Source organism: Benincasa hispida, chromosome 9 (assembly GCF_027475165.1).
Source record: "Benincasa hispida cultivar pf3 chromosome 9, pf3_genome.v1.1, whole genome shotgun sequence".
NCBI lineage: Eukaryota > Viridiplantae > Streptophyta > Magnoliopsida > Cucurbitales > Cucurbitaceae > Benincasa > Benincasa hispida.
Genome location: NC_143486.1, coordinates 21,616,050 through 21,641,615, shown reverse-complemented (window position 1 = coordinate 21,641,615; position 25,566 = coordinate 21,616,050). Strand labels below are relative to the sequence as shown.

Genomic DNA, 25,566 nt, shown 5'->3' with positions numbered 1-25,566 from the left:
ACTAAGACATTAGATTATGTCATCAGAGAATTAATTTACCTTTCAAATCTAATGAAGAAAATGAATTTTGTTACTCATGTCAATTAGGAAAAGCAAGTGCTCTACCATTTCCAAATTCTCAATCTCGAGCATCAAACAAGTTTGACCTAATACATACAGATGTATGGGGACCAACCCCTATTGACTCTACTGATGGATATTGGTACCATGTACTATTCTTGGATGACCACAGTAGATATGTGTGGATATACCCTATGAAACAGAAGAGTGAGACACTTTCTGCATTCAATCACTTTACACAATTATTCCATACTCAATTTAAATCAGGGATCAAAATGCTCCAGTCAGACAATGGTAAAGAGTATGATAGAATTCATCGTCTCTGTGAGTCAAAAGGCATCTTAATTAGAAAATCATGGTCGTATACCTTTGCACAAAATGGCAGAGCTGAGTGCAAACATCGACATATAGTCGAAACTGGCCTCACAGTACTTGCATAAGCATCCATGCCTCTGTCCTTTTGGTGGGAGGCATTCTTAACAACAGCTTATCTTATAAATGGAATGCCTACAACTGTGCTACAAGGTAAATCACCCGTCAATGCAATGTTTGGCTCTAACCTTGATTTTTTCAATCTCAAGACATTCGGATATGCTTGCTTTCCCTACCTAAGCCCATACCACAGTTAGAAATTCCAATTACACTCGGAGAAATGTGTGTACATTGGTCCCATCTCACAACACAAGGGGTACAGATGTCTCAGTCCATCGGGCCGAATATATACCAGTAGACATGTGAAGTTCAATGAGAATGACTTCCCATTTGCATCCCCATCGTGTACCACGATTGCCCAGCTGATAGACACAACGATTGCTAAGCTCCCATCACTTAGCAAATTCGCCCAGACGATAGGCCCAACGATCACTAAGCCCTCATCGCTCAGCAAAATCGCCCAGACGATGGACAAAACGATCACTAAACTCTCATAGCTTAGAACGATTGCCCAGAAGACTAACCCAACGATCGCTGAGTCACCATCGTTCAGAACGATCACCCAGACGATAGACAACACGATAGTTCAGCTCCCATCGTTTAGAATGATTGCTCAGACGACAAACAACACGATCGCTCAGTCTCCATCGTTTAGAACGATTTCCCAGGCAACAGACACAACGATCGCTGAGATTCCATCGTTTGGCAAAATTTGTGAAACTCCATCATTCAGAATGATCACCACAACGAAGAACCCTACGATCGCTGAGAGTCCATCATCTAGTAAGATCGCCCATGCGATAGGCCCCACGATAGCTGAGTCCTTAATCCCAAGCCTTCAAACAATACTCAATAACCTGCTTCATTCACAGTCATTCCTACAAATGAATCCTACACCTCCATCTACTCCCGACCACACTCCAACCACCACAAACAAAACATTCTCTCCAGGCTATGCATCCTACCATAGTCCAAATCTCTCTCCATTGGTGAGTTCTGCCCATCAATCACCACTGCCCCCGAGTCAAACCAACCCGGACCAACATAACAGCCCCAATATACCACATATACCATATCTTACTAATAACCCCTCCTTCACCACCTCGCCAAAACCTGCCATCTTCTCCCTCCCCTCACAAATTCCCACTCACTACATGATAACCAGAGCTAAAGCTGGCATATTTAAACCCAAAGCCTAGATGACAAGCAAAGCTACTAATTGGTCTTAAACAGAGCCCACAAGAATCACAGCTGCACTTGCAACTCCTCAGTGGAAGAAAGCTATAGATGAGGAATACTTAGCTCTCATAAATAACAAGACATGGACATTGGTCCTACCATCTCCACCGCACAATATAGTTGGAAACAAGTGGATATTTTGACTCAAGAAAAACATGGATGGCTCAATACAATGGTATAAGGCCCGACTAGTTGCGAAGGGCTTTCATCAACATCATGGTGTGGACTTCTTTGAGACATTTAGCCCTGTCATAAAGTCTTCCATAATCTGAGTAGTAATCAGTGTTGTTGTATCACAATGCTGGTCTCTCAGACAACTTGACTTCAACAATGCATTCTTAAATGGTAAACTCGCACAGGATGTATATATGTTCAACCACCAGGGTACGTTAATGCTCAATATCCGAACCATGTCTACAAACTTGATAAGGCTATTTATGGCCTAAAACAAGCTCCACGAGCATGGAAAACTACCCTCAGCTCTGCTCTAACAAAGTGGGGATTTCATCAGTCTCGATCGAACACCTCACTGTTTATCTACCGAACGATGGGCTCAATAATCTTTCTACTTGTTTATGTCGACGACATCATCATCACAAGTAACAATCCTAAACTAATAGAGTAACTCATTGAAACTCTTGATGTTCAATTTGCACTTAAGGATCTGGGACAGCTTCGGTACTTCCTGGGCATACAAGTTCATTACCTAGAGTCTGGTCTTCTGATAAATCAATCCAAGTATGTGCATGATCTACTGCACAAACTGCAAATGACTGATATGAAACCAATGCCATCACCAAGTGTACAAGGCAGAAAACTACCGAAGAACAATGGGCAGCCCATCTCTGATCCATATATATATATTGCAACACCATAGGCGTTCTTCAATACCTAACACACACATGACCGGACATCAACTATACAGTCAACCAACTGAGTCAATTCCTTCAAACAACAACTGATGCACATTAGCAGGCATCTAAGCGAGTACTTCGGTATGTCAGCTGCACGAAACACTATGGCCTTTACTTTCAACCAAGTTCGAACTTAACCGTCTCTGCCTACTCAGATGCTGATTGGGCCTCCAATCTTGATGATAGAAAGTCAGTTGCTACCTACTGCACATTTGTAGGGAATAACATTGTCTCATGGTCATCAAAGAAGCAAACCGTCGTTGCACGGTCGAGTACCGAATCCCTGTACTAGAGTCTTTTCTACTATCCTACAACCTTAGAACGGATTGTGGGATCCAATTATGTGAGAATTTGAACGAAATTTTGAGAGAGATCAGAGTTTTTTGGTATGAATTTTGAAGAACAATTTCTTCTTCAAAAAAACCAAATTACATGAACCTTTTCTCAAATAAAAGCTTCTATTTAAAGAAGATTTCATGTAAAAGGAAATTATCCTCCAAGTGACACCAATTGAGCACTAAATTGAAGTTGGAATATGAGATGTTTAGGGAGTGGGAAAAATGGGTACTTTCCACTAATCCTAAATTCCATTTTGAATTTAAATTTCATAAATTTAAATTAAAACATATTTTAATTTAATTTGAATTTCATAAATCCAAATTTTAATTTTAAATAAAATTAATTCAAGTAATTTATTTTAAATAAAATTAATATCTTTTAAAATCATTTTAAACAAAATTAATTCTACTAATTAATTTTAAATAAATAATTGATTAATTAATTTAATATAAAATATAAAATTAATTAAAACACCAATCTCGAACATAAATCCCTATCATGTATAATATTTAAATCATATTTAAATATTTTCAACTCTTCAATACGTTTAATTCGATAATTAAATGTTGAACTATATCGTATATAATTAACACTTAGTCCTTTAATATATATATTTCTATCCACCTAATTTAACCATAAGTCGATCCTTACAAGTTGTTTGTAATTATAGTTTGGTCAGAATTACCGTTTTACCACTGTAATTAAATCATGCTCCTTAAGTGAATAATTGGTTTGTGGTCCAACCACCCTCTCGAATCAATGAGAAGGTGGGACCCCTTGTTCAAGACCCGGAATCAGCGCTTAGGAGAACAACCTATCTACTATCCCTAGAATCGAGTAGGATCGAATTCCATCTTACAAGACTATGTCCCCAGCTATCCACCCGGTCTTACCACTAAAATGGAAGGCTTATTGAGTCGAGGATATTGAACCACATTCACCGATGCGAATTAAAGAATAATCTCAACTAAATAGGAGTTCATAGTTAACTCAAGATTAAGATCGAGTAACCTAGGTCATCGAATTGAAATAATCAGTCTTATCAGTAAATGGTGTTATAAAGTAAAAGTGGCTATCTCGTGGTCTAGTCTTATGCAAACTCATTGCATAGGAAGCACCCACTCGCATGTCTTCACATGATGATTCAGGATCACATCGTTTGTATCAAATACAAAGTGAGTTGCATCCATAGTATCCCCAGGTTAAGGTACCCAGCCTTATCCCTATACTATAGACCATTATGGTTGTTACTCGAACTTGATCCACTTATGTGTCTCCACATAAAGTTCAAGTATTCATGCTATAGCCAATGGTTCTTAATTTATTGGATTTAGGGTTTAAAATGTGTGATTCACATATTCGATAACGTCATTTTTACTGAATAACTTCAATAACAACTTTATAGTCAAAATAGAATATGTTTAATGTTTATAAACCATGAGTTTTAGGACATACAACTCAACAAACTCTTAATTGGACTAAAACTCCAGTGGGGTGAGATATATACAATGTTGAGTATGAGAGAAAAACATAAATATAATAAATTAGGGCATCACATACCAATGATTTCTCCCACTTTCCCTAGATTTACATAACCCGTAGTCCTAGACTCACTAGATGATCCTCAAACACTTTAATCGTGAGGGCCTTAGTAAAGGGATCAACAATGTTGTCTTCCAAGGCTATCTGTGTGGCAATCACATCTTCTCGATGTACGATCTCCCTAATGAGATGGTATTTGCACTCAATGTGCTTTCCACGCTTATGGCTTCTAGGTTCTTTGGAATTTGCACTGCTCTATGTTTATGATAATAGAGGGTGATAGGCAGATGCATATTTGGAATCACTTCCAAATCTGTTAAGAACTTTCTAAGCCATACTGCTTCCTTTGTTGCTTTGCATTGTAGCTACGTACTCTGCTTCCATGGTGGAGTCAGCAATTGCTTTATACTCCTCCAAACTAAAGCTCCTCCATTTAAGTGAACATTGATCCCAAAGTTGATTCCCTCGAATTTATATCAGTCTGGAAATCAAAGTCAGTGTATGCTATAAGAATCAAATCCTTACCGCCATACGTGAGCATATAATCTCTCATTCTCCAAAGATACTTGAGTATATTTTTAAAGGCAGTTCGATGATCATACTCTAGATTGGCCTGAAACCCACTAACATGCTATAAGAATCAAATCCTTACCGCCATACGTGAGCATATAATCTCTCATTCTCCAAAGATACTTGAGTATATTTTTAACGGCAGTTCGATGATCATATCCTAGATTGGCCTGAAACCTACTAACGATTCCTACTGCTAGAATATATCAGGTTATGATTAGAACATGGCATACATCAGATTACCAACTGTTGATGCATAGGAAATATGTTTTTTTTTTTTTTTTTAGGTTTCTTAGGACACTGTTCCTTAGACAAATGAATTCCATGTCGAAAGGTAACAAATCCCTCTTGGAATTCTGCATCTTATATCTAGAAAACATCTTGTCTATATAAGATGCTTGAGACAGGGTTAACGTTTTATTCTTGCGATTCTGAAAAATTTGGATTCCAAGAACAAACTATGCTTCTCCCAAATCTTTCATTTGGAATTGCGTTGTTAGCCACTACTTAATATCAGTCAAGTATCCTACATTATTCCCAATGAGTAGGATGTCATCAACATACAACACCAAGTATGCTACAACTTTGTTGACAATCTTCTTGTAGACACAAGGTTCGTCAATATTCTGTTCAAGGCCATAAGATTTGATCGCAGTGTCAAGCCTTATATTCCAAGATCTAGATACTTATTTCAACCCATAAATGGATCATTTTTTGGAGATACAAATAACTTCAGGTCTCTCACTGCTTTAGCTAAGATGACCTCTCCTATTCTAACCTTGAAAGTCATTCGCCCTCTACAAGTTATCTCTAAGAACTAGTTTCTAGAATAAAAGTATAAATATGGTTAGCAGCTCCTGAATCAAGTATCTAGGTAGAGTTATCATTTTCTACTAAACATGTTTCAACAACGAGTAAATTATATTTACCTTGTTTTTCCTTTTCACTTTCTTCTCAGCAAGGTATTTAGGGCAGTTTCTTTTCCAGTGCCTATCTAGAGGAAATATTTTCCTTTGTCTGCAACTTTCCCTTGTCTTTGCTGTTTGCAGGAGCCTTTCTTTTCCATTTATTCTTCTTCTTTATTGGAATACTCTTATTCTGTGAAGTGTAAGGTCTAGACTTTGTTCCTAAGGACGATCATTTTTGGAACCTTTTGAAGGTAACAACATTTGCTTCTCCTTCATGTCCCTTACTCTTCAAAAGAGACTGGTAAGTATAGAGCTCGTTTAAAATAGTGGTTAGATTGTATTTAATATTATTCATCATTGCATCAGTTCAAAACTGCAGAAAACTCTTCGGAAGAGATTTCATGATGAAACTAACTAGACTCTTTTCATCTATGACAACAAAGTTTTTCTCCGCCACATTGAAGTGGACCATCATATCCAAAACATGTTCTCTAACAAAGGTTCCTTCCTTCATGCGGTAGTCGTAAACGTACATAAGAGCATCGTGCCTGACAGATGTGGACGATTGTCCGAACATCGTCTACAACAAATCCATGATCGCCTTAGCAGTGACCATGCTCTCGTGTTTTTTAATCAAGACATTAGATATGCTTGCTAAAATATAGGCTCGAGCCTTTTCATTTGTCCTTACCCATCTTTCATAAGCATCCCGAACATTTGGTTTGTTGACAAGCCAGAAATTGGAGGACATTCCTCCATTAAAACGAACATCAAATCATCAATTACTAGTCTCGTGTTTATATTTGATTTCCATGTTGAGTAATTGTCACCATTAAACATATCCGAAGCAAGTAGCTGAATTATTGAGTTTGACATGCTGAAAATGTGAACAAATTTTATTAGTGAAATACTATTAAATCCAATCAAGTTTTAGCAAAAGTAATAAGGTACCCATATCTCATTAATTTACAACGATACTTTAGTGAGTTAGAATAACTGCTATCGAGAGACAGTCAATTACTCCTTCACTGAATCAAGATATTCTTGACTAAATATTAATACCAAAATAACTCTTATTCATATAATATTTAGTTATCACTCTTTGGTCAAGAACTTACTAACACTTAGTGATTTTTGTAAATGTAACCCGTCACTTTCAGATCTCAGAGATCGGTATCACCAAGCTATCAAGGGGTAAACAATGCTGAAGGCGGACCTAAGAGATCCTATTCATTTTTTGAGTTTGGGTTGTTCCAATTCCAAGTCACTACCCTCCTATTGGGTGGTTGCTAAAAACGACAAGCAAGCGAAACATGGAAATCTAACAGTTCAACCTAATGGAGGAGACCGTAGAATGTGTTGACACACTTCCTTCCCCCACTTACTATGAACAACTTTCCCTATTCACTTTACTATTGACCCATGCAAACACTTTTCAAATAAAGCTGTCACCTAAAAACGACACGAAGCGGAGTAAGAATCTCATGGTGTGAACTCTTAGGGACGTGAGAGCTAAAAATAATATATCATATATATCATTAATCTCCCATTGAAATATTCTAGACGATTTGGGTAGACTTTTACTTAGGTATATTATGGCTTATTAAATACAACCTAATTCTAGATGTTTATCTGAGTATAAATTTTATGCTAGATTTAACCTACAACGTCTAAGTGATAAACCTTTTATTACCTCACATCACTCACGCATGCTCATAAAACTAGGTTAACAAAAATAAAAAAAATTGGCTCGATCCCTAGGTAGCAGGTGTTCTACAAACCGTCAACTTAAGTACCTCTAGCCTTAGACAAGATCTTACCAGGTGAGCTTGTAACCGTAGTTTTACAAGATAACGACTTATTTTAACTATTAAAACAATGTGTCATTTGTTAACCTTAGGTGAGTATGCATTTATCTTTATTATAGATTTTAAATGTCTAATTCATTTTATAACACTTACAACTTAGACATTCTCCATAACATATATCATACATTTCATAATTTAATATAACAACTTATATTAAAACTCTACACATGTATACTATATATTATAACACTTATAACATATTTTTAATGCATGTAACTATTGGAGTGTATCAGCAAGTAGCGGAAGCAACAAGGATCAATAAGCATTCTAATTCATTAATTTTGGCAGAAACTAAAGCATGCTCATACTAAAATAAGAAGGTTTCAAGTCATACCTTTGTAGAACTTCTTCAAAGCTCGATTCTCAGCTGCAAATTTCTCCAAATCTGTTGTAAATCACCTCAAGATCTTCCCCACTATTCTCTTAGAGCTCTAGATTGAGCTGTGGGACTCAAAATAAGCTTGAATGAAGGGGACTTGGAGAAGAACTCACAATAGCAGCCCACTTGAGGAACACCTTCTTCAACCCAAATTTTTCAGCAAAAATTCTATGGATTACATGCCTCAATTCCACTTCAATCTTCTTAGTATTTGCAGATTATCGTGCAAAGAAGATGGTTGCATGAGATGCAAGTCATGCTTGGAGTTATTGAAGCCTAAAGAAATGGGTTTTGTGTGAGCTACTTTGAAGATGATAATGGAAAATTCCATAAATCCATTTTGTGTTATTTAATCTTTTCAATTTTCAATTGATTTCAAAAATCAATTTTGTTATAAAATTGAAAATATTATTAATTTTACAAAATTATTTTTCTAATAAAATTAATAAATAATTATTTAAATAATTCTAATTAATTTAATATAATTTTACACAAATCCGCCTTCATATATTTAAATCATATTTAAATATTAATTCTCCAATTCCATTTAATTCTTAAAACTAAACGTGTAATTATATTTCGTATAATTACTAATTTCTTTAATTCTAATTTGATCGTTTCAAATTAACTTATCACGCTTCTCTAAAGCTAATCCATTTACGAGCTAGTAGGGGGACCTCGCAAAGCCCATAGTTGAACTCCCTTCACTGTAGATACATTATGTCCACGTGATATAACCATGATTAGTAAGTTAACCCTTCACAGGTTCGTAATAACGGCTGTGTCAAATCTCTTTTTTATCCTCGAGATTACCTTCTGTTTCTTGAGTCCCACTGATCTTCTAATGAATAATTGATTTGTGATTCAATCAACAAACCGAGTCCCTCTCGGGCCAGTGAGAGGGTGGATCCCCTTGTTCAAGACCCAGAGTCAGCACTTAAGGGAACAACCTCTCTACTATCCCTAAAAGTGAGTAGGAGTAAATTCTATCTTGCACCCTATGTCCCCAGCTATTTATCCGGTCTTACCCCTGAAATTGGAGTTTATTGAGCTGGCGCTGTTGAGCCAACCCTCACCTATGCAAATCTAAGGATAATCCCGAATAAATAGGAGTTCATAGTTAGCTCAGGATTAAGGTCAAGTTACCTAGATTATCACTTTGAAATAGTCAGTCTTAAACAGTAAACAACGTTATAAAGTAAGAGTGATTGATTTCGTGGTCCGATCTTGTACAAACTCTTTTGCATAGGACGCCCCCACTGCTCATGTCACAACATGTACAAATTAGGATCGCTTCGTTTGTAGCACTTTACAACTCTTTGTAACAACTACAGAGTAGGTCGCATCCAATAGTGTTACCAGAATAAGGCACCCAACCTTATTCATATACTATAGATCATTTTGAAAGCAATACATATATTCAATAATAACTTATTGAATTTTTAGAATAAGTTTTATTGTTTACAAACCACGAGTTTTAGGACACAAAACCCAAAAGTAACATGCTTTTCTATAGTGGTATTTTAAATCTACATGTCATACTCTATACACAAACAAGATTTAATTTAATTAAATATACATTCATAATGCATAATTAATTAAATACACACTGAAACTGGCTAATTTTGGCATCCTAAGCAAGGAAACAACTAAATTATTACATTAATAACTCAGCTTTAGCTCTGAATCGCTCCCGAACACTTCGAATTGGCGCACGCGTTTCTGGAAGTGCTAAAGAATAGTGTCACAGCACTGTTAAAGGAGTGTCGTGGTTGGGCTTGCTAATGAACAGCGTCATGGTGCCGCTTGACAAAAGTAGCTTCCAGCTGCATTTCCTGTTGCGCCTTGCTCTAAAGACATCAAATTACAACCTAAGATCAACTATATTGACTCTAGCAAATTTACAGACCCTTCTTCCTACATTAAAGCCTATAAACAAAGGCCAATTACGATAATTACAACTGAATTGAAGGTAAATTTTGATGTCAAAACTATAATATATCCACTTCAGCCACCACAACATTCATCACATGAATTAACACCCATAAAGCCAAATTAATGTAAATTGAGTGCTTAAAATTACTCTGATACCAATTGAAATAATTAACTACACATATATAGAAGTAATTGAATCATAAGCACTCTAACTACATTAATTTTGAGGATTAAGTATGTATGTTCATAATGAAAGTTAGGATTTGAGAAAACAACCTTTGTAGAACTCAAAATTTCAAAAACTCCCTTGTTAATTCTGAAAACGAACTCATCATAGCCCACTGTTAGAGTCTTTTCCACTATTCTCTAGTCTTAGAATGGATTATGGGATCCAATTGTGTGAGAATTGGAGGAAAATTTTGAGAGAGTTCGGAGTTTTTTGTATGAATTTTGAAGAACAAATTCTTCTTCAAAAACCAAATTGCATGAACTTTTTCTTAAATAAAAGCTGCTATTTAAAGAAGATTACATGCAAAAGGAAATTATCCTCCAAATGACACCAATTGAGCACTAAATTGAAGTTGGAATTTGAGGTGTTTAGGTAGTTGGAAAAATGGGAACTTTCCACTAACCCTAAATTCCATTTTGAATTTAAATTTCATAAATTAAATTGAAACGGATTTTAATTTAATTTGAATTTCATAAATCCAAATTTTAATTTTGAATAAAATTAATTTTAAATAAAATTAATATCTTTTTAAACAATTTTAAACAAAATTAATTCTACTAATTAATTTTAAATAAATAATTATATTACATTAATTAAAACACCAATCTCGAGTATGAATCCCTATTCATGTATAATATTTAAATCATATTTAAATATTTTCAACTCTCCAATACGTGTAATTCTTAATTAAACGTTTGATTATATCGCGTATAATTAACACTTAATCTCTTAATCTGAATTTGAACATCTCAAATTCTCATCACACTGTTCTAAGGTTTAGTCTGATATGAGCTAGTAGGGGACCTAATAGACCTACAGGTCATGAGCTCCAACAATCCGAGATTAATCAGCTAAACTCTTTAGCCTAATTAACCAACATTCGTTAACTACCGAGACACTCCATTAAAGCCCAATAGTTGTACTCTCCCCACTGTAGATATATTTTTGTCTACTTCATTTAACCATGATTAGTAAATCAATCCTTCACAGGTTGTTCGTAATTACAGCTGGATCAAAATTACCATTTTAACCCTATAATTACATCTTGCTCCTTAAGTCCTACCGTTCATCTAATGAACAATTGGTTTATGGTCCAACCACCAAACCAAGTTCCTCTAGGGCCATTGAGAGGGTGAGGCCCCTTGTTCAAGACCCTAGAGTTACCACTTAAGAGAACAACCTATCTACTATCTCTAGAATCAGGTAGGAGCGAGTTCCATCTTGCAGAACTATGTCCCCAACTATCTACCTTGTCTGAACCCTAAAATGGAAGGTTTATTGAGTCGGCAATGTTGAGGCACTCTCATCTATGCAGATTAAAGATTAAAGGATAATCCCAACTAAACAAGAGTTCAAGTTAGCTCATGATTAAGATCGAGTTACCTAGGTCATCGAATTGAATTAGTCATTCTTATTAGTAAACGGCGTTATAAAGTATAAGTGACTATTTCGTGGTTCGATCTTATGCAAACCCATTGCATAGGACACCTCCATTCATATGTCTCCACATGAACGATGATCACATCGTTTGTAGCAAATACAAAGTGGGTCGCACCCATAGTATCCCCAAGTTAAGGTGCTCAGCCTTATCCTTATACTATAGACCGTTTTGACTATTACTCAAACTTAATCCATTTTTATGTCTCCATATAAAGTTTAAGTATTCATGCTATAGCCAGGGGTTTTTAGTTTATTGGATTTAAGGTTAAAAATCTACAATTCACATATTCAATAACATTTTTATTTAATAACCTCAATAACAACTTTATTGTCAAAATAGAATATTTTTAATATTTACAAACTACAAGTTTTAAGACATTCAACCCAACGTGAATGGATTATAATAATGCAGGTAGGGATTAAACCTACCAAATGCAAAGTCAAAATTAAATATCAAATTGTATAAATGTTGGAGTAGTTGATGAAGCCAATATTTAGCCGTCTGAATGAAATAATAGACAGTGAGACCCACTGAAAATAATTTTATATAACCCACCCGACCTAAAAAAAATGAAAAAAAAAAAAAAAAAGTGTTAATTAAATGCTTTTTCTAAAAAAGTACTTTCAAAGTGTTTCTTTTTTAATTTATGTTTATCATTTCTAAAAAGTGTTATTAATGAATTACAAATACTCCTTAAAATTTTAACCAAACAGGACCAATATATAGGCAAAGCCATATGAAACATACACATAGACTAAATTCCAATTTATTTTTTATTCGTTATTTTGTTTATTTACGTCTTTGTACTCTTAAAATACTCGTTTTCATCCTACTTTCAAATTTTGTTCATTTTGTTGCTATTCTGTTTCAGTCCTAATTTCAAATTTTGTTCAAATTTTGTTCATTTTGTTGCTATACTTTTAAAGTATTCATTTTAGATTTGTACATGTATGCTAAAAGGTGGCCATTTTGGTACCTATTTTCAAACTTTTAACATAAAACATTACAATGAAAAGAAAACCCTTCAATACAAACTTAAGATTACATTTCAACAAGAAATTTGGTGAATTAGTGTCCTGATATTTTAATCGATAAAAATGAAAAAGAAGGGACCAAAATTTATCAAAAATAAAAAATAAAAGAACCACAATGTACATATTGAAAGTAAAATGAGGTAAACGAACCAAAGCTTGAAATATAGGATAGCATTTAAACCAAATTGCATCTAATATATCATTTGAATTCCCATCAACCAATATGAATATTGAATATTAAAATTAATTAGGTATATAAAAGGCCATAAACATAATTCAAATTTTCTATATTTTCAAGACTAAATAAACACTTAAAAACTAATGGCTAATATACTCATGAAAAGACACAAGTTTATAGCGTTTTTAAAACTTGTATATAATCATTGATTCTACTTTTCTATTGTTTTCATTAGTATTTTATAATTTAAAATCAAAGCTTCCAGCCTGTCTTCAGACTTTTAAAACAATAATAGAAATGAAAAACGCCCCCAATTGATTATTCTCCACTCCATCCATAATAAGTCTTTGCTTGACAATAAACAAAGTGTAATATAAATCTATTTTGAACTCATTTCATTATATGAACATTGCCAAATTAGTAAGACAGTTTCAAACTGCAAACCAAATAAGAAGTCAGCACATTTTTATAGATTAAAACAAAACCCATATAACAAACAAAAAACAGAAGTAGCTACCAGCTCCTGTTTACCAATTCCAAGCAACTAGCAAGTATTTCAATATAAATGATTAAAGTGGGTTGTATTGACATACCAAGGAGAGCAGAGAAACAATGGCGGCCAAGGTTTCTTTTCTTCTTCCATTTTTCTTAGTTGCTGCAATCCTTACGGTCTCCTCCACTGCAGTATTGACCACCAGCACTAAGACCCCGAGCTGGGTCCTGGATGGAGCTCGAGCTCGCTGTCATGGATCCATGGCAGAGTGCATGATGGGCGATATTGAATTTGAGATGAACTCTGATATCAATAGACGCATATTGGCAGATTTAAACTACATAAGCTACGACGCGCTCAAGGCCAACACGGTGCCATGCTCACGCAGAGGAGCATCTTACTACAATTGTCAGCCAGGTGCCGAGGCAAACCCCTATGACCGTGGCTGCAATGCTATTTCTCGTTGCCGAAGCTAATGAGTTGTGTTTACTTTTTTGCCAGATATGGGCAGTAGTAGTTGTATGAAGTCATCATAGAGTATAATCATCACTATATTATCAATAAGAAATCATGCAGAAACAGCAAGTCCAAGTCTATAACATATTGCACTTTTCTGTTTCATCCTAAAGCACTGGCTTCAATTTCACAAACGCAACAGCAGAAAGAGAATATTGCAAGTGATCAAACTCATCAATAAAGCAAACACTCAACTATTTCTAGGCAGAACCTTCCTCTTTCTTCACTTCATCTGAACTTGACTTTGAAGGAGGCAGCGGTGATGGAGAACCCTCAACACCCATCTCAGCCTTCAAGTCGTTGATGCTTTGCTCCAATTCGTTTATGCGGCTCCCCATCTCATCGAGTATATTCAAGTTAAAGAAAGCTTATTTATTATCAGTTATTACAATAAAGCTATCCTACAATCAACTTCTTTTCCAATGAATCTAAAGCCCAAAGCTGTACTAGAAAGTCAAACAAATTCTAACTTGCAATCAAGGTGACTAATATAAAGGATCTCTGATTCTACAGGATTCAAAAACCCCATTAGAAGGAATTAAGGTTCGTTCAACAATCCATTTCAAGATCATTACTATCATTTCCCTATAAGAATGTTTCAACTATAAATAACTTTTACAAGATCATCGTTTTCTAGAGTGAAAAAAGAAATCATAATACTCAGAAAATTGCATTATCTAGCCTATACAAACAAATAAATAATTATATGATTTATTTTGCAAAACTCGAAAATCAAAATGTAACCAGGCCTATCAGAAACAATTACTCATCATAATTACAACTGCTAAAAATAAATAGAAGTACTTCGAAGGATATTCTTTGTGATAATGGAGTCAGACATGGTTTGGAACCTAGATTGCTGCATAAAGAAGTTTTTGTTAGACATAGATTTCTCTACCAGAAACTTTCACTAACTGAAACTCACCATCTGTTGAAGAAGATTTTGCACCTGAAGAAAAGAAGAAGAAGAAGAGTTAATACCAATTTAACGATAAACCATCATGAAACAATTAAGAGTGCCTTATGGGGGTCAAATTTTAGACAGAACGAGAGTATTCATCAAAAGGAAAATGAGAGACTTCATAGAACCAACTTCCAATAAGTTAGGGACTATCGAACAGGGAAAAACAAAGAGAATAAACTAAAAGAAAATGAACTCACAAAAATGGTCATATCAGCCGTGCTTTGCTTTGCATCTTCAGAGTCATGCCCATCCTGCAAGATAAAAAGAGTAAAATGTGCATTTCACGCTGTCACACAATGGTACAAAAACAAACCAGTCAAATAATACAAACAATAATAAGTCAAACAAATTAGAATCACTGGAGGTGGAATTACAATCTTGAAAGAGAATTAAGATCAAGCATCAAACATTTTCATTTGTGACAATTACATTTAACAATCAGTAGCACTCCAAAGGTGAATAGTTATTTAAATAACCTTGAAAACTGATGTCTTGGCCACTGGACAAGGTAAAATGTTCTTTATCCTCCCAAAAGCAATCAGCCACAACCAACAAAATATATAAGGGGTACAAAAAGAGAGCCAAAAACAGCGGGGGGAAGCTATAGCTCAAAAGAATGAGATAAAGAGTAATCGCAAAAATCCTTCCTATCCAAGACCTAAAGGGAGGCAAACCTAAACAAGGCCCAAATTTCCTCCCAAAGAGCTCCCCATACCTATCTTGCTAATTCCCTCAGGCTAGATATTCCATAAGATCAAAGAAAGCAACATGCTAAAGAGCCATCCCTCTATCTCAGAACAGAGGGCGGTATAACACCTACATCACAGCCTTATCCAAACTGCTACAGGTCACTTGGACACCTAAAACCTCCAAAAGTGTGTCCCAAATTGTCTCAGAAAACTAAAAACCCCAAAGAACATTATCCGCAGTTTGCACCATAAGGGCCTAGAAGGACAGAAGATGGTCTTTGGATATAGTGAAGGGTGTTAATCCTCCCATGAAAAAAATAAGGGATTTGACAAAAGGGAAAGGACAATCATATGAAAAAAAGAGGATCCACAAGAAAACACTAGCGAGAAGACTCAAGTATCCACACACAATAATCCTTGTACCCCAGGAAATCATGCAAAATGGATAGAAAAGAGGACAACTTCAGAATTTCCCCATTAGACAAAAGACTCCTGGATCCAAAGTAATACAGAGTAGAATCCCTAAATAAAAAGAGAATCGAGGCAATGAAAGCAACTTTCTCGGAGGAAAGATTATAAAAACCTGGAAAGAGGAAATAAAAAGAACTCAACCTGACCTCTAATACCGCCAAAAATGCACTTGGGACCCCTCCTCAATGGGACACTTTAAGTACTAGGAAAAGCATGGGAGACTCATTGAGATAGTCCTCCAATGTTTTTGGAAATTATTTTTAGCCACACTTGTTTCATACCCAATGGAATAAGACCCATAACTGCTCTGTTACAATAACATCACAAGGCACCACAATCTAACGAGAACCACCATGACCAATTTAGAGGAGAGAGCAGAAATTTCAAGCAAGGGATTTCATATTCTCAACCCACCCTTTTCACACAATTTCATGACAAGATCCCAGCTAGCCAAATGACACCCACCCACCCAGTCCCCCTAACCTTTCCACAAAGAATCTGTTTCTCCATCCTCTTACAAATGAAAGAATGAATCCTAAACTAGGATAGGATAGGAAGCAGAGAAAACAAAACATATTGAATCAAATTTAACCTCCCTACTTCAAAAAATGAAGCTTTCGTATAAGAAATTAAAATTAGAACTCAATGACACAATTGTACAACCTATAGAACAGATCTTGTTCAAGTAAGGTTGTAAGAAATTAAAATATTTAAATATAATAAAAATCATTTTAACCTTTCCCACAAGGAGGCCAAAACTGAAACAGATTTGGGATTGTGAACTCATCAAAAGACCCAAGTAGGCAGTAGCTATAGAGCAAACGAGAAAGTTTAAACCCCACCAGCCTAGCCTACTATACCTAACCAACTTAGAAGCGTAACAACCAACTCCAACAAGAAAATACTTTTCCGTATCACTTCTATGCCCAAAATTGACCTCAAAGATTTGCTGGATTTGGTTTAAGTTAACAAAGACAGTATCATCTATCATCTACAGACTAAAAGTGGGTGAGGTGACCTTTATTCTTTCTCACATGGAAATCTTCAACTAAGTCCCCATCTACCCCTCTAAACACTAACCTACAAAAGCAACCTCCACCAAGAAAACGAACGACGGAACCTAAACCAGTAGCGGCAAATGTTTTACTTGTACCCTTTCCATTAATCCAAGTAGAAAAGTGTATGAACCAGACACAATTGACCAAATCGAAGATCTCAATTTAAACCCAAAGCCCTCCTTTATCCCAAAAAGAATACCCACTCAACACGATCCTAAGAGTTTCAAAAATAAATATTAATGATAATCCCTTTCATCTTACAAAGATGTTTAATGTCCAGTTGCCTCCTTAGCAATGGAGGATTCATTTCAGCCTCTCAGCAACAAAACTACACCATATCACACGGCATGCAGACCAAATTAAAAAAACCCAACTTTGAAAAAGGAAATCCAGAAAGTTCGAATCTCCACACGTAATCACACTACCAAGAAGAAGAAGCTTACAAACATCAATTAAAACGATGAACCCCACAAGACAGTAACAAGTAACCGAACCCCAAACCAACATTTAGTATCTAAAACCTAAGGTGATCTAGTGGGGCATTGTTCAAAGTGAGCAAAAGGTTACAAGACGATTGAGCAACTAAAGGTGAAACAGAATCATTAAACGACCACATGAATAGAATTCACAACAGAATTTCATGTCAGAAGAATAAGTTCTTTCAAAAGTTTCAAATCTAAGCTATGCGAAATGGAAACACAAGAGAAATGACATTGAACAGTAAAGAAGCGTAATTAAATGGAATGAGGCTAAAGAAGGGGAATGCCCACCATTACTGCAAAACTGGATCTTCAAGAGACAATCGGAAGATATTCTAAAATTCGCGGTGCCCAATCGTCCAGTTAGCGAGCGGGTGGAGAATGCGGATGAAGAATATGGGAATGGCTGCCTAGCTTGTGCTTAAGGACTGGATGCCCATTTTGTCCCCAAACTTTCCACAAAATTGCCATTTTGCCATTGGTCATTATGTAACGTGATGCTCACATTAGGAAATTTAAGTTTAAATTACAATTTTAGTCCATAAAATTTGATATATACGATTATTTGGTCCTTTGCTTTTTTTATATTGTTTAAATAAGTTTCTAAATTTTCCTTTTTATTTCGTGGATCTCTGAAATTTCAATTTTGTATCTAATAGATTCTTAAAAGTTTTAAAATTGTTAAAAATTAATTGATCTATAAGTTATAAATTTGAATTTTATGTTAGTAGAACCCTAAACTTTTAATTTGCATCTAATGGATTCATAAATTTTTAAAATTTTTCAAAAGCTTGGGGACTACGTTTGTAATTTTATAAATTCTTTGACCTAATGAATAAAAACTTCAAAGTTCAAAAACTAAATTTATAATTTAACTGTATTCTAATACGGTTAATAATCATGCAACCTCATAATAATTTTATCTAATGGAGTGGCATTTGTGTTTTACTAGTTGATACATTAGTAAAATGAATGTAAACATGATTCAAGATTTTTCATACAGAATTGAAATTATCTAGATCTACTTGATAACCAATCCTAAATGTGAAAATATGCGAAATTGCCCATCCCCTTTTTGTTATATATCTTCTTGGAGTGTTTTTAATATCTAATGCATGTTTTAAAATCTAAAGAAAAAATTGAAAAATTGAATTTATTTTTAAATATGGGCTATGAAGATGAAAAAACAAACACAATTTTTAAAAATCAAATAATTATTAAATGAGACCTTAAAAGTTCATGAATAAGGACAAATATTATAATCTAACATGTTTCCTGTAAAAATATAAACAATGAATATCCAAAGGGTATTTTAGTCATTTGAAAAGACTATGCAAAGTTTTGGAGGTATGACATTCAAATTTTCAAAATTTGAAAACCTTTTGACTTTGCTATAAAATTTTTGCTATATTCTGAAGGCTGAAGAGAATGCAAAAGAGAAGGCAGTTGGGTTTAGAGTTCACTTTCCCTCTTGCCTCTCCCTTTGGTGTGGCGTTAACTAAAGTTCAAACTAAAAATTATGACTAATCAAGGACAATATTTCCCATGTTACTGTTTGTTAGGGTCTATTTTTATGGAAAAAATTCCTGAATTAAGAATTGTTGGGATGGTAAGAGTTTCAATTTTAAACTACAATAATTTCATGTTAACTCAAAAACCCAAGCACAACTGTGTAAAATATGATTTAATTGGGTTACATAACTTTGTAATCTTACTATTGTAGGATTGTAAATCTAAACTGAATAGCTCAAATGGACAATAACATAGGGGAAAGACTCAAACTAAATCAGCCTCAAATTTGATGCTCGACAACCCAGAGTTGATCCGACCTCATTCCCCTACGATATTATCGATACCCCTCCGGCTAGAGGAAGAAGAGAAAAATAAAATAAAAGAAAGTAACACAAGAAAGCCAGCTGAAAATCAAACATGGAGAATATAAACTCTATGCAATTCAATCTACTGATAGTGATACACAGATGAAGAGTTGTGTTTTCATTTTTGTTTTCTATCTGATGCTTTGCTGTGAACATAAGGATACTCAGCTGGTCCAGTCCACAAACCCCAAAGCAAAATTAGGTGAAGACTTAGAAGCATGATGGAGGAGTACATATTTGAAGGATAGACATTCCAACAAAACTCTATCCCTGCAAACAGAAGCAAACTACAAAAACAAAACAAAAAATAATCAACAATAACGATATATTGTATGTGTCCAAATTAATCCAGACAAGATTGATGAGTTTTTCAGCAAGGTACCGTAATAATGTAGGAAACGGTGTCCTCCACAACAGATATGGAATGGAAAAGAAATACCTGCAGCATAACCAATTTTGAAATTTAGAGCCAATAACACATTTCTTCAGATAGGACAAGTTATATGGCCATGATTAGCAGATTATATAAACGAAATTTCAGGCACCATTGCTAGAGTATAGAATGGTGTTAGTAAAAATATGAGATGCAGTCGTCAACAAGTGGTTTGAGATGATTCATCCTTTTCCATTAATTGTGAAGGACTAGAGTGACTTGAGCTTACCATGAGTAGAACTGATAATGCAGTGATCGAGCACACAAAATACCAATGAAATTCCCAACAAACATCATTGTTACAACATCTGAGCCGATGAAATAGTGGGAGGAATCGTCCAGTGAAAACGAGAGACGGGTGTTAGACACCAAGAAAAGATAAGAAATGTATATAACAAATCATCATATTTCAGTTCACATCAAACATCATTTTACCACCAACGTACGTTCTTCCTGGAGTAACTTGAAGGATGGCTTGTTATTCTTAGATATCTGCTTGGGAAAGGAACTTACAGGAGCCAATCTAAGTTTAATAGAGAGAAATTGAGAATGGATGAAATTGAAAAGCCCACCTTCATGCCTAGAAGAAAGTGAACAAATATTAAATATTAATGGTGCGGCACATGCTCCAAAAGATAAACCAGTGCAATCATAGGACTCATAACCCACTAGACAGCCAATTCATAGATTGACAACGTTTACCGACCGATAAAAATAAACCGGGTCAAAATGAACTTAGATCAACTAGCATAAAATATATGTTAATGACCCAGAGGTCCTGGTAAAAATTCCCACCCCCATTGTATTCAATAAATAAATAAACCGGAAGGGGAAAAAAACAAAAAAGAGATAAATATTTTTGTCCTTACAATTAGACATCAACTTTGCAGAAACGAGATTCTCATAAAATTTATGACCAATGTTTTCTCTGAAAATCTTCCCCTCCTAACAGGTTCATAGAATATTATCACCATAATAACATTAATCCCTACTTTATTGTCAGTTAAAGGTAAAGCACTTACTTGCACCACTTGTAATGAGCAAAAACTGCCAACAATATCAGGTGAGTAATCAGCAACAAAGCAGCAAACTGTTTTGACACAAATATTGGTTCGGGGACGAACTTGAAGTTAACGGACCTAATACACCAAGGCACAAGCACTTTGAATCGAAGAAACAGAATTACAAATAAAGATGATTCAACACAAGAAGTTTCTCTTAAACCAACTATATTGTACCATTTAGAAAATAGCTAATAAATACAGGTATAAGATGTTCTTCAAAATGAGCAGGGCTTTCAAGTACAGTGAGATGTACCAAAAGTGGATGAAGACGCGCCCAAGATTGAAAGCTCTTGATATGTATGCAAATGGATGTGAAACTATAAAAGGAAGTGCCAAAAGAATCTGCAAAACCGTTGAACAGGTAAGCGTAAATAGATGACAAGGCACTCTCGATGATGGAAATAGCAATTTTAAAAATTAAAACTCGCCCAGCCCTCCTTATACATCAAGCTAGTAGAAACTCATGGTAAACTTGAAAGCACTATAAAACAAATTTTATGGGGAAAATAATAATATGTCAAAAAATACCATAAAGGAATCCAAAATTAAGAGCTCTTTTAACCCAGAAGACATCAGCTACTGACATTGAAAATTAAGATAGGAAGCAAAGCACCTGCACAAGAGCTGCCCCAGCTAAAGCTGTTATCACTCCACTGATATCGATAGCCTGTCACATAGGTTGGAGTATCTTAACAAATAATTTGAACAAAAATAAATTTGGAAACTAAGGCAAGTAAACAATAAAAATGAAAACAAAAACTACCTTTAACATCAGAAGTAATAAGGGTGGTGCATATAGAAGAATGTTCATCTTTATGGAAACAGCAAGACTACAGAAATAGATAACTAGAAGTTAAAAGCGGTAACATCAAAAAAATAAGATGATACTACAACAGAGATTATGATACCTGAAGATGATTAATCCAAGGTTCCACCTTCGTAGAAGAACTAAGGCCAATGCAGCATGAAGAAGAGTCATGGCAAAGCAATCGTTGAAGAGACGAAGCATAAAGATGGAGTGCACTCGTTTGGAGAGGGATAGTAAGCAAAAAGACCAGAACGGAAGCTGGAAGACAATCAATTTGAAAGGTTTTGAAGATTTAGAAAGTAGCAAAGACGTTCTACATCCTCAGTCTGTAACAGGCAGGGCAAGATTTTTTTTTTTTTTGTGTGTGTATAGAAACAATTACTTTAGTTGAGAAGAAATGAAAGAATACAAGGGCAAGATGAAAAGGAAGTCCAGATTGCAACGGCGACAGAACTAAAGAGAAAGGCCAGTGTCAAATGATTTTACAGATTATAGTTTTGACCATAAAGCACAAGGGAGAATGTCTTTTTTCATCAAGAAAGACACTAACCAAGATCTGGATAAGTGCAAAGAAGAAACATACAATAAAGATCATACTAAGTATTTGATAGGAAACCATACTATGCCCATATCACTATCAAATAAAGCTAAAGAAGCGGTCAATGAAGCAAGACCATGTAAAAACTTCAAAATGGGATTAAACTACTTATTGCCATCTACAATTACTACTTGGACATATACTACTACTCGTAATTAGTGTTAGCCTCAGCTAAGGTAAGGACTAATATGCTGCCGGCTAAGTTGTGTTACTTGTGTCAAGGCACCTAGTTTATATTCTGCAGCATAAAAGAAGTAGAATGAGATAAGGAAGGGGAGACAAATGCTTACCGCATCGGTCTTTGCATAGATAAATAAGACAATTCCCAGATTTATAATGTACAAGACACCAAAAAGAATCTGCAATAATAGAAGTTCATTACAACTCGGAACAAAAACAATATTCCCTGAATCCATATGGCAGAAGTGTAGATACGAAAGAAGTATGAAGCACTTGAAATTTTTATCAGATAATGTGACCCACCTCACCAGCAAAGAAAATGTGAACTTATTTAAACATGCTAAAAAGATCATTCCATTTTTAGAACAAAAAATTGCAAAGAAGTGTTTGAAATACTTTTTGTGAAAACAAATCCTATATTCTAATGGATAAACTAATTTCTAAAACAAGTTAAAGCAGTTTTTCAACTAGAACACAAGTTTGTGGATGATGATTTTTGTAAATAGTATCATTAATCTTTCCAAGTCATAAACTATATTTCTTACTAACAACTTTGAAAAGAAAATAAATATAAAAATAAAAATAAATAAATCAGTTTCTCTTTCTCCAAGAGTAATTGACACAGTTCCATGATCTCTATAAGTACAAACTATTTACCTGCGCTGGATAGACCTCTCCTCCAGTGACATACTGTATGGCAGAATAAATATACAAGAACCCAGCTGGATAAACTAGAGGTCCAGTGTCTCCTTGCAATTTGCTGTAATCCCTCTCCCCTCCCAAAAATCCACTTACCTGCTTGAAAATAATACCAAGATGTAAAACCTAAGTACAATATCAAACAAATGTTCATTGATGTCCAATAAAGGCTTTACTTGAGATCAGAATTCCAAGCAAAATGAAATAATTCTTAGACATTCTAATCTTAATCTGTAATACTATCATTTTTTTTCTGTTTACTGTTATAATTCTTACAGCGGGAAGGCCAATCTTGGAACCAAGTACGATGACCATTAGTGTCCAAGATCATAAAATGCTTTACTTGAGCTCCAAATTCTAAGCAAATTAATCTTACAATTATCATACACTCTAATCTTAATCAGTAATTTATGGTTTTTTGCTGTTTTATCTGAGGAATTGGGGTCACGGCATATATAGTTAAGCCAAAATCAAAATATCTACTACTAGTAAGACGACTTACTTGTGACATGTAAGCGTCCCAATCAATTTTAGTATCTGGAAACAAACAATCAATGGCGTCAAAAGGGCACATCGAAAATTCATCTTAAAGAACAGAAATGAGTAGGAATTCGATCTCACAGGGGACATATGCGATGATAAGGCCGACAAGGATGGCATCGGCCAGTAACAAAAAGAACGCGAATGCAAGCTTCGGATTTCGACAATATTTGTGGCTGGCTGATAACCTCGGAGGTTTCGCCGATTTGGCAGCCATGGCGTTCCCCGTCGTCGATGTGCCCTCCGTCCACTGACTTGCAATTCCGTTGACTGAGACGGCGCTGGTCCGAGAAGCAGGCCGATCGAAATCGCCATTTTTGGATGGGCTGCAAATTGGGCTTTTTACCCAACGTGGATTTTACATCTAAATCCAAGCATTTGAATTTTGAGCCCTAACAAGAGGAGTTTTTTTTTTTTTTTTCTTTCTTTCTTTGAAAAGAAGCATGGTGCTATTGTGTTTTTGAAAGCTTAAAATTACTTCTTTTTTTTTTTTTCAAAATCATTTGAAGCATAATTTTAATCAAAATTAGTTTTGACGATTGAAAATTATATTTAAAATTATAAAATAAAATGTTAATTTTTGGTGAATAAAAACGTGTTTCAAAATGATTTTGTATGGAGAAAAAATTATTTTAACTTTAAGTTGAAATCACTTCTAAACATGTACTAAGGCTAAAAAGTATTGGCAAAATGCACTCCTTTTTTTTTTTATGATTGCAATATTATACATTAAACTATGATGATATTTGTGTTTTTTTTTATTGTAACTCTAACTTCGGTGTTGTATTAGGTCTAGCACTGATTATAATTTTAAACTTTTAGAAAATGTGTATTTAATTGTATGAAATTCTATATTAAACTACCAAAATGAGCATGACTTGATTAACATAGTGTTTTGCTTGTACTATCAAGTCAAAAATCAAAGTCAAAGATTTGATTATCCTACCTTACATATGGTTAAAAAAATCTATATTGAATATGATTCAACGAAACAACACCATTAATTAAATGATTCGATGATATAAATATATAACATGCCTATTAAACAACTGTCAATAAGATTGACACAACAGGATAGACAAACAATATAAATATTTAAAAATAATAATAATAAGTGAACCTTTTAAATGTGTCACTTTATTCTATCAAAATAAAAAATAAAAAAAATATGTCAAATCCAAGAGATTAAATATAACGATGTAATATTCCAATTTTTATAAATATAGTGATAAAATATTAATATTTAAATTAATAATGTATTGTTTTTACTCCAAAACTAAGGGTGTGTTCGAGGGCCCAATATGAGTTGAGAAGAAATCCTATATCATCTCAATGTTTGAGGGCCCACTTTTATATATCACCCATTTCAAATGTCCAGTCCAATGGTTTGCAAACAGTAATTCAATTTGGAGGGGTGTTTCGTATGTCTCTTCTTTCCCTCACACGTCTCTACCTCTCCCCTCTCCCTCTCACATCTCCCCCTCTCCCCTTTCTCATATGTCATCCTTCAGATTTCTTCTCTCCCCTTTCTCGCATGTGAATCCCATTCACAGATCTCCTTTTTCAGATCTCTTATGTCCCCTTTTTGTAATTTCCACTAGTCCCTTATTGCATAGATATCATATATTT

At 34.7% G+C, this 25,566-nt stretch overlaps 3 protein-coding genes across 3 annotated transcripts; 1 reads left to right on the top strand and 2 right to left on the bottom strand.

The window, feature by feature from the left end:
- Positions 1–6,488: 6,488 nt before the first annotated feature.
- Positions 6,489–14,157, top strand: LOC120084594 (protein RALF-like 33). The gene is made up of 3 exons (XM_039040402.2): positions 6,489–6,588; positions 7,286–7,306; positions 13,805–14,157. The coding sequence occupies exons 1-3, from the start codon at positions 6,489–6,491 to the stop codon at positions 14,035–14,037; spliced, it is 354 nt and encodes a 117-aa protein (XP_038896330.2). The 3' UTR covers positions 14,038–14,157.
- On the bottom strand, positions 14,097–18,193 carry HSBP (heat shock factor binding protein). Its single transcript, XM_039043885.2, has 5 exons — positions 18,030–18,193; positions 15,239–15,292; positions 15,003–15,026; positions 14,894–14,936; positions 14,097–14,423 (listed from the first exon to the last, which is right to left on the bottom strand). The coding sequence occupies exons 1-5, from the start codon at positions 18,030–18,032 to the stop codon at positions 14,278–14,280; spliced, it is 270 nt and encodes an 89-aa protein (XP_038899813.1). The 5' UTR covers positions 18,033–18,193; the 3' UTR covers positions 14,097–14,277.
- Positions 18,194–19,354: 1,161 nt separating this feature from the next.
- On the bottom strand, positions 19,355–24,382 carry ALG3 (asparagine-linked glycosylation 3). Its single transcript, XM_039044083.2, has 13 exons — positions 24,019–24,382; positions 23,900–23,934; positions 23,356–23,493; positions 22,809–22,877; positions 22,021–22,178; positions 21,876–21,942; positions 21,726–21,779; positions 21,366–21,454; positions 21,071–21,187; positions 20,495–20,628; positions 20,278–20,356; positions 19,998–20,054; positions 19,355–19,902 (listed from the first exon to the last, which is right to left on the bottom strand). The coding sequence occupies exons 1-13, from the start codon at positions 24,152–24,154 to the stop codon at positions 19,734–19,736; spliced, it is 1,302 nt and encodes a 433-aa protein (XP_038900011.1). The 5' UTR covers positions 24,155–24,382; the 3' UTR covers positions 19,355–19,733.
- Between the last annotated feature and the right edge of the window lie 1,184 nt (positions 24,383–25,566).

What these genes read in the sequence shown, in the direction of transcription:
- LOC120084594 (XM_039040402.2), top strand. Translation starts at nt 6,489, where the DNA reads ATGTTCTCTAACAAAGGTTCCTTCCTTCATGCGGTAGTCGTAAACGTA. An exon ending in ATTGTCCGAACATCGTCTAC is followed by an intron (nt 6,589 to 7,285) that starts AACAAATCCATG and finishes ACCCTCCTATTG; the next exon opens with GGTGGTTGCTAAAAACGACA. An exon ending in GTGGTTGCTAAAAACGACAA is followed by an intron (nt 7,307 to 13,804) that starts GCAAGCGAAACA and finishes ATGGAGCTCGAG; the next exon opens with CTCGCTGTCATGGATCCATG.
- HSBP (XM_039043885.2), bottom strand. An exon ending in CGGCTGATATGACCATTTTT is followed by an intron (nt 15,027 to 15,238) that starts GTGAGTTCATTT and finishes TCTTTTCTTCAG; the next exon opens with GTGCAAAATCTTCTTCAACA. An exon ending in AAAATCTTCTTCAACAGATG is followed by an intron (nt 14,937 to 15,002) that starts GTGAGTTTCAGT and finishes TTCTTTATGCAG; the next exon opens with CAATCTAGGTTCCAAACCAT.
- ALG3 (XM_039044083.2), bottom strand. Translation starts at nt 24,154, where the DNA reads ATGGCTGCCAAATCGGCGAAACCTCCGAGGTTATCAGCCAGCCACAAA. An exon ending in TCTATGCAAAGACCGATGCG is followed by an intron (nt 22,179 to 22,808) that starts GTAAGCATTTGT and finishes ATTGTCTTCCAG; the next exon opens with CTTCCGTTCTGGTCTTTTTG. An exon ending in CTGGGGCAGCTCTTGTGCAG is followed by an intron (nt 21,455 to 21,725) that starts GTGCTTTGCTTC and finishes ACGGTTTTGCAG; the next exon opens with ATTCTTTTGGCACTTCCTTT.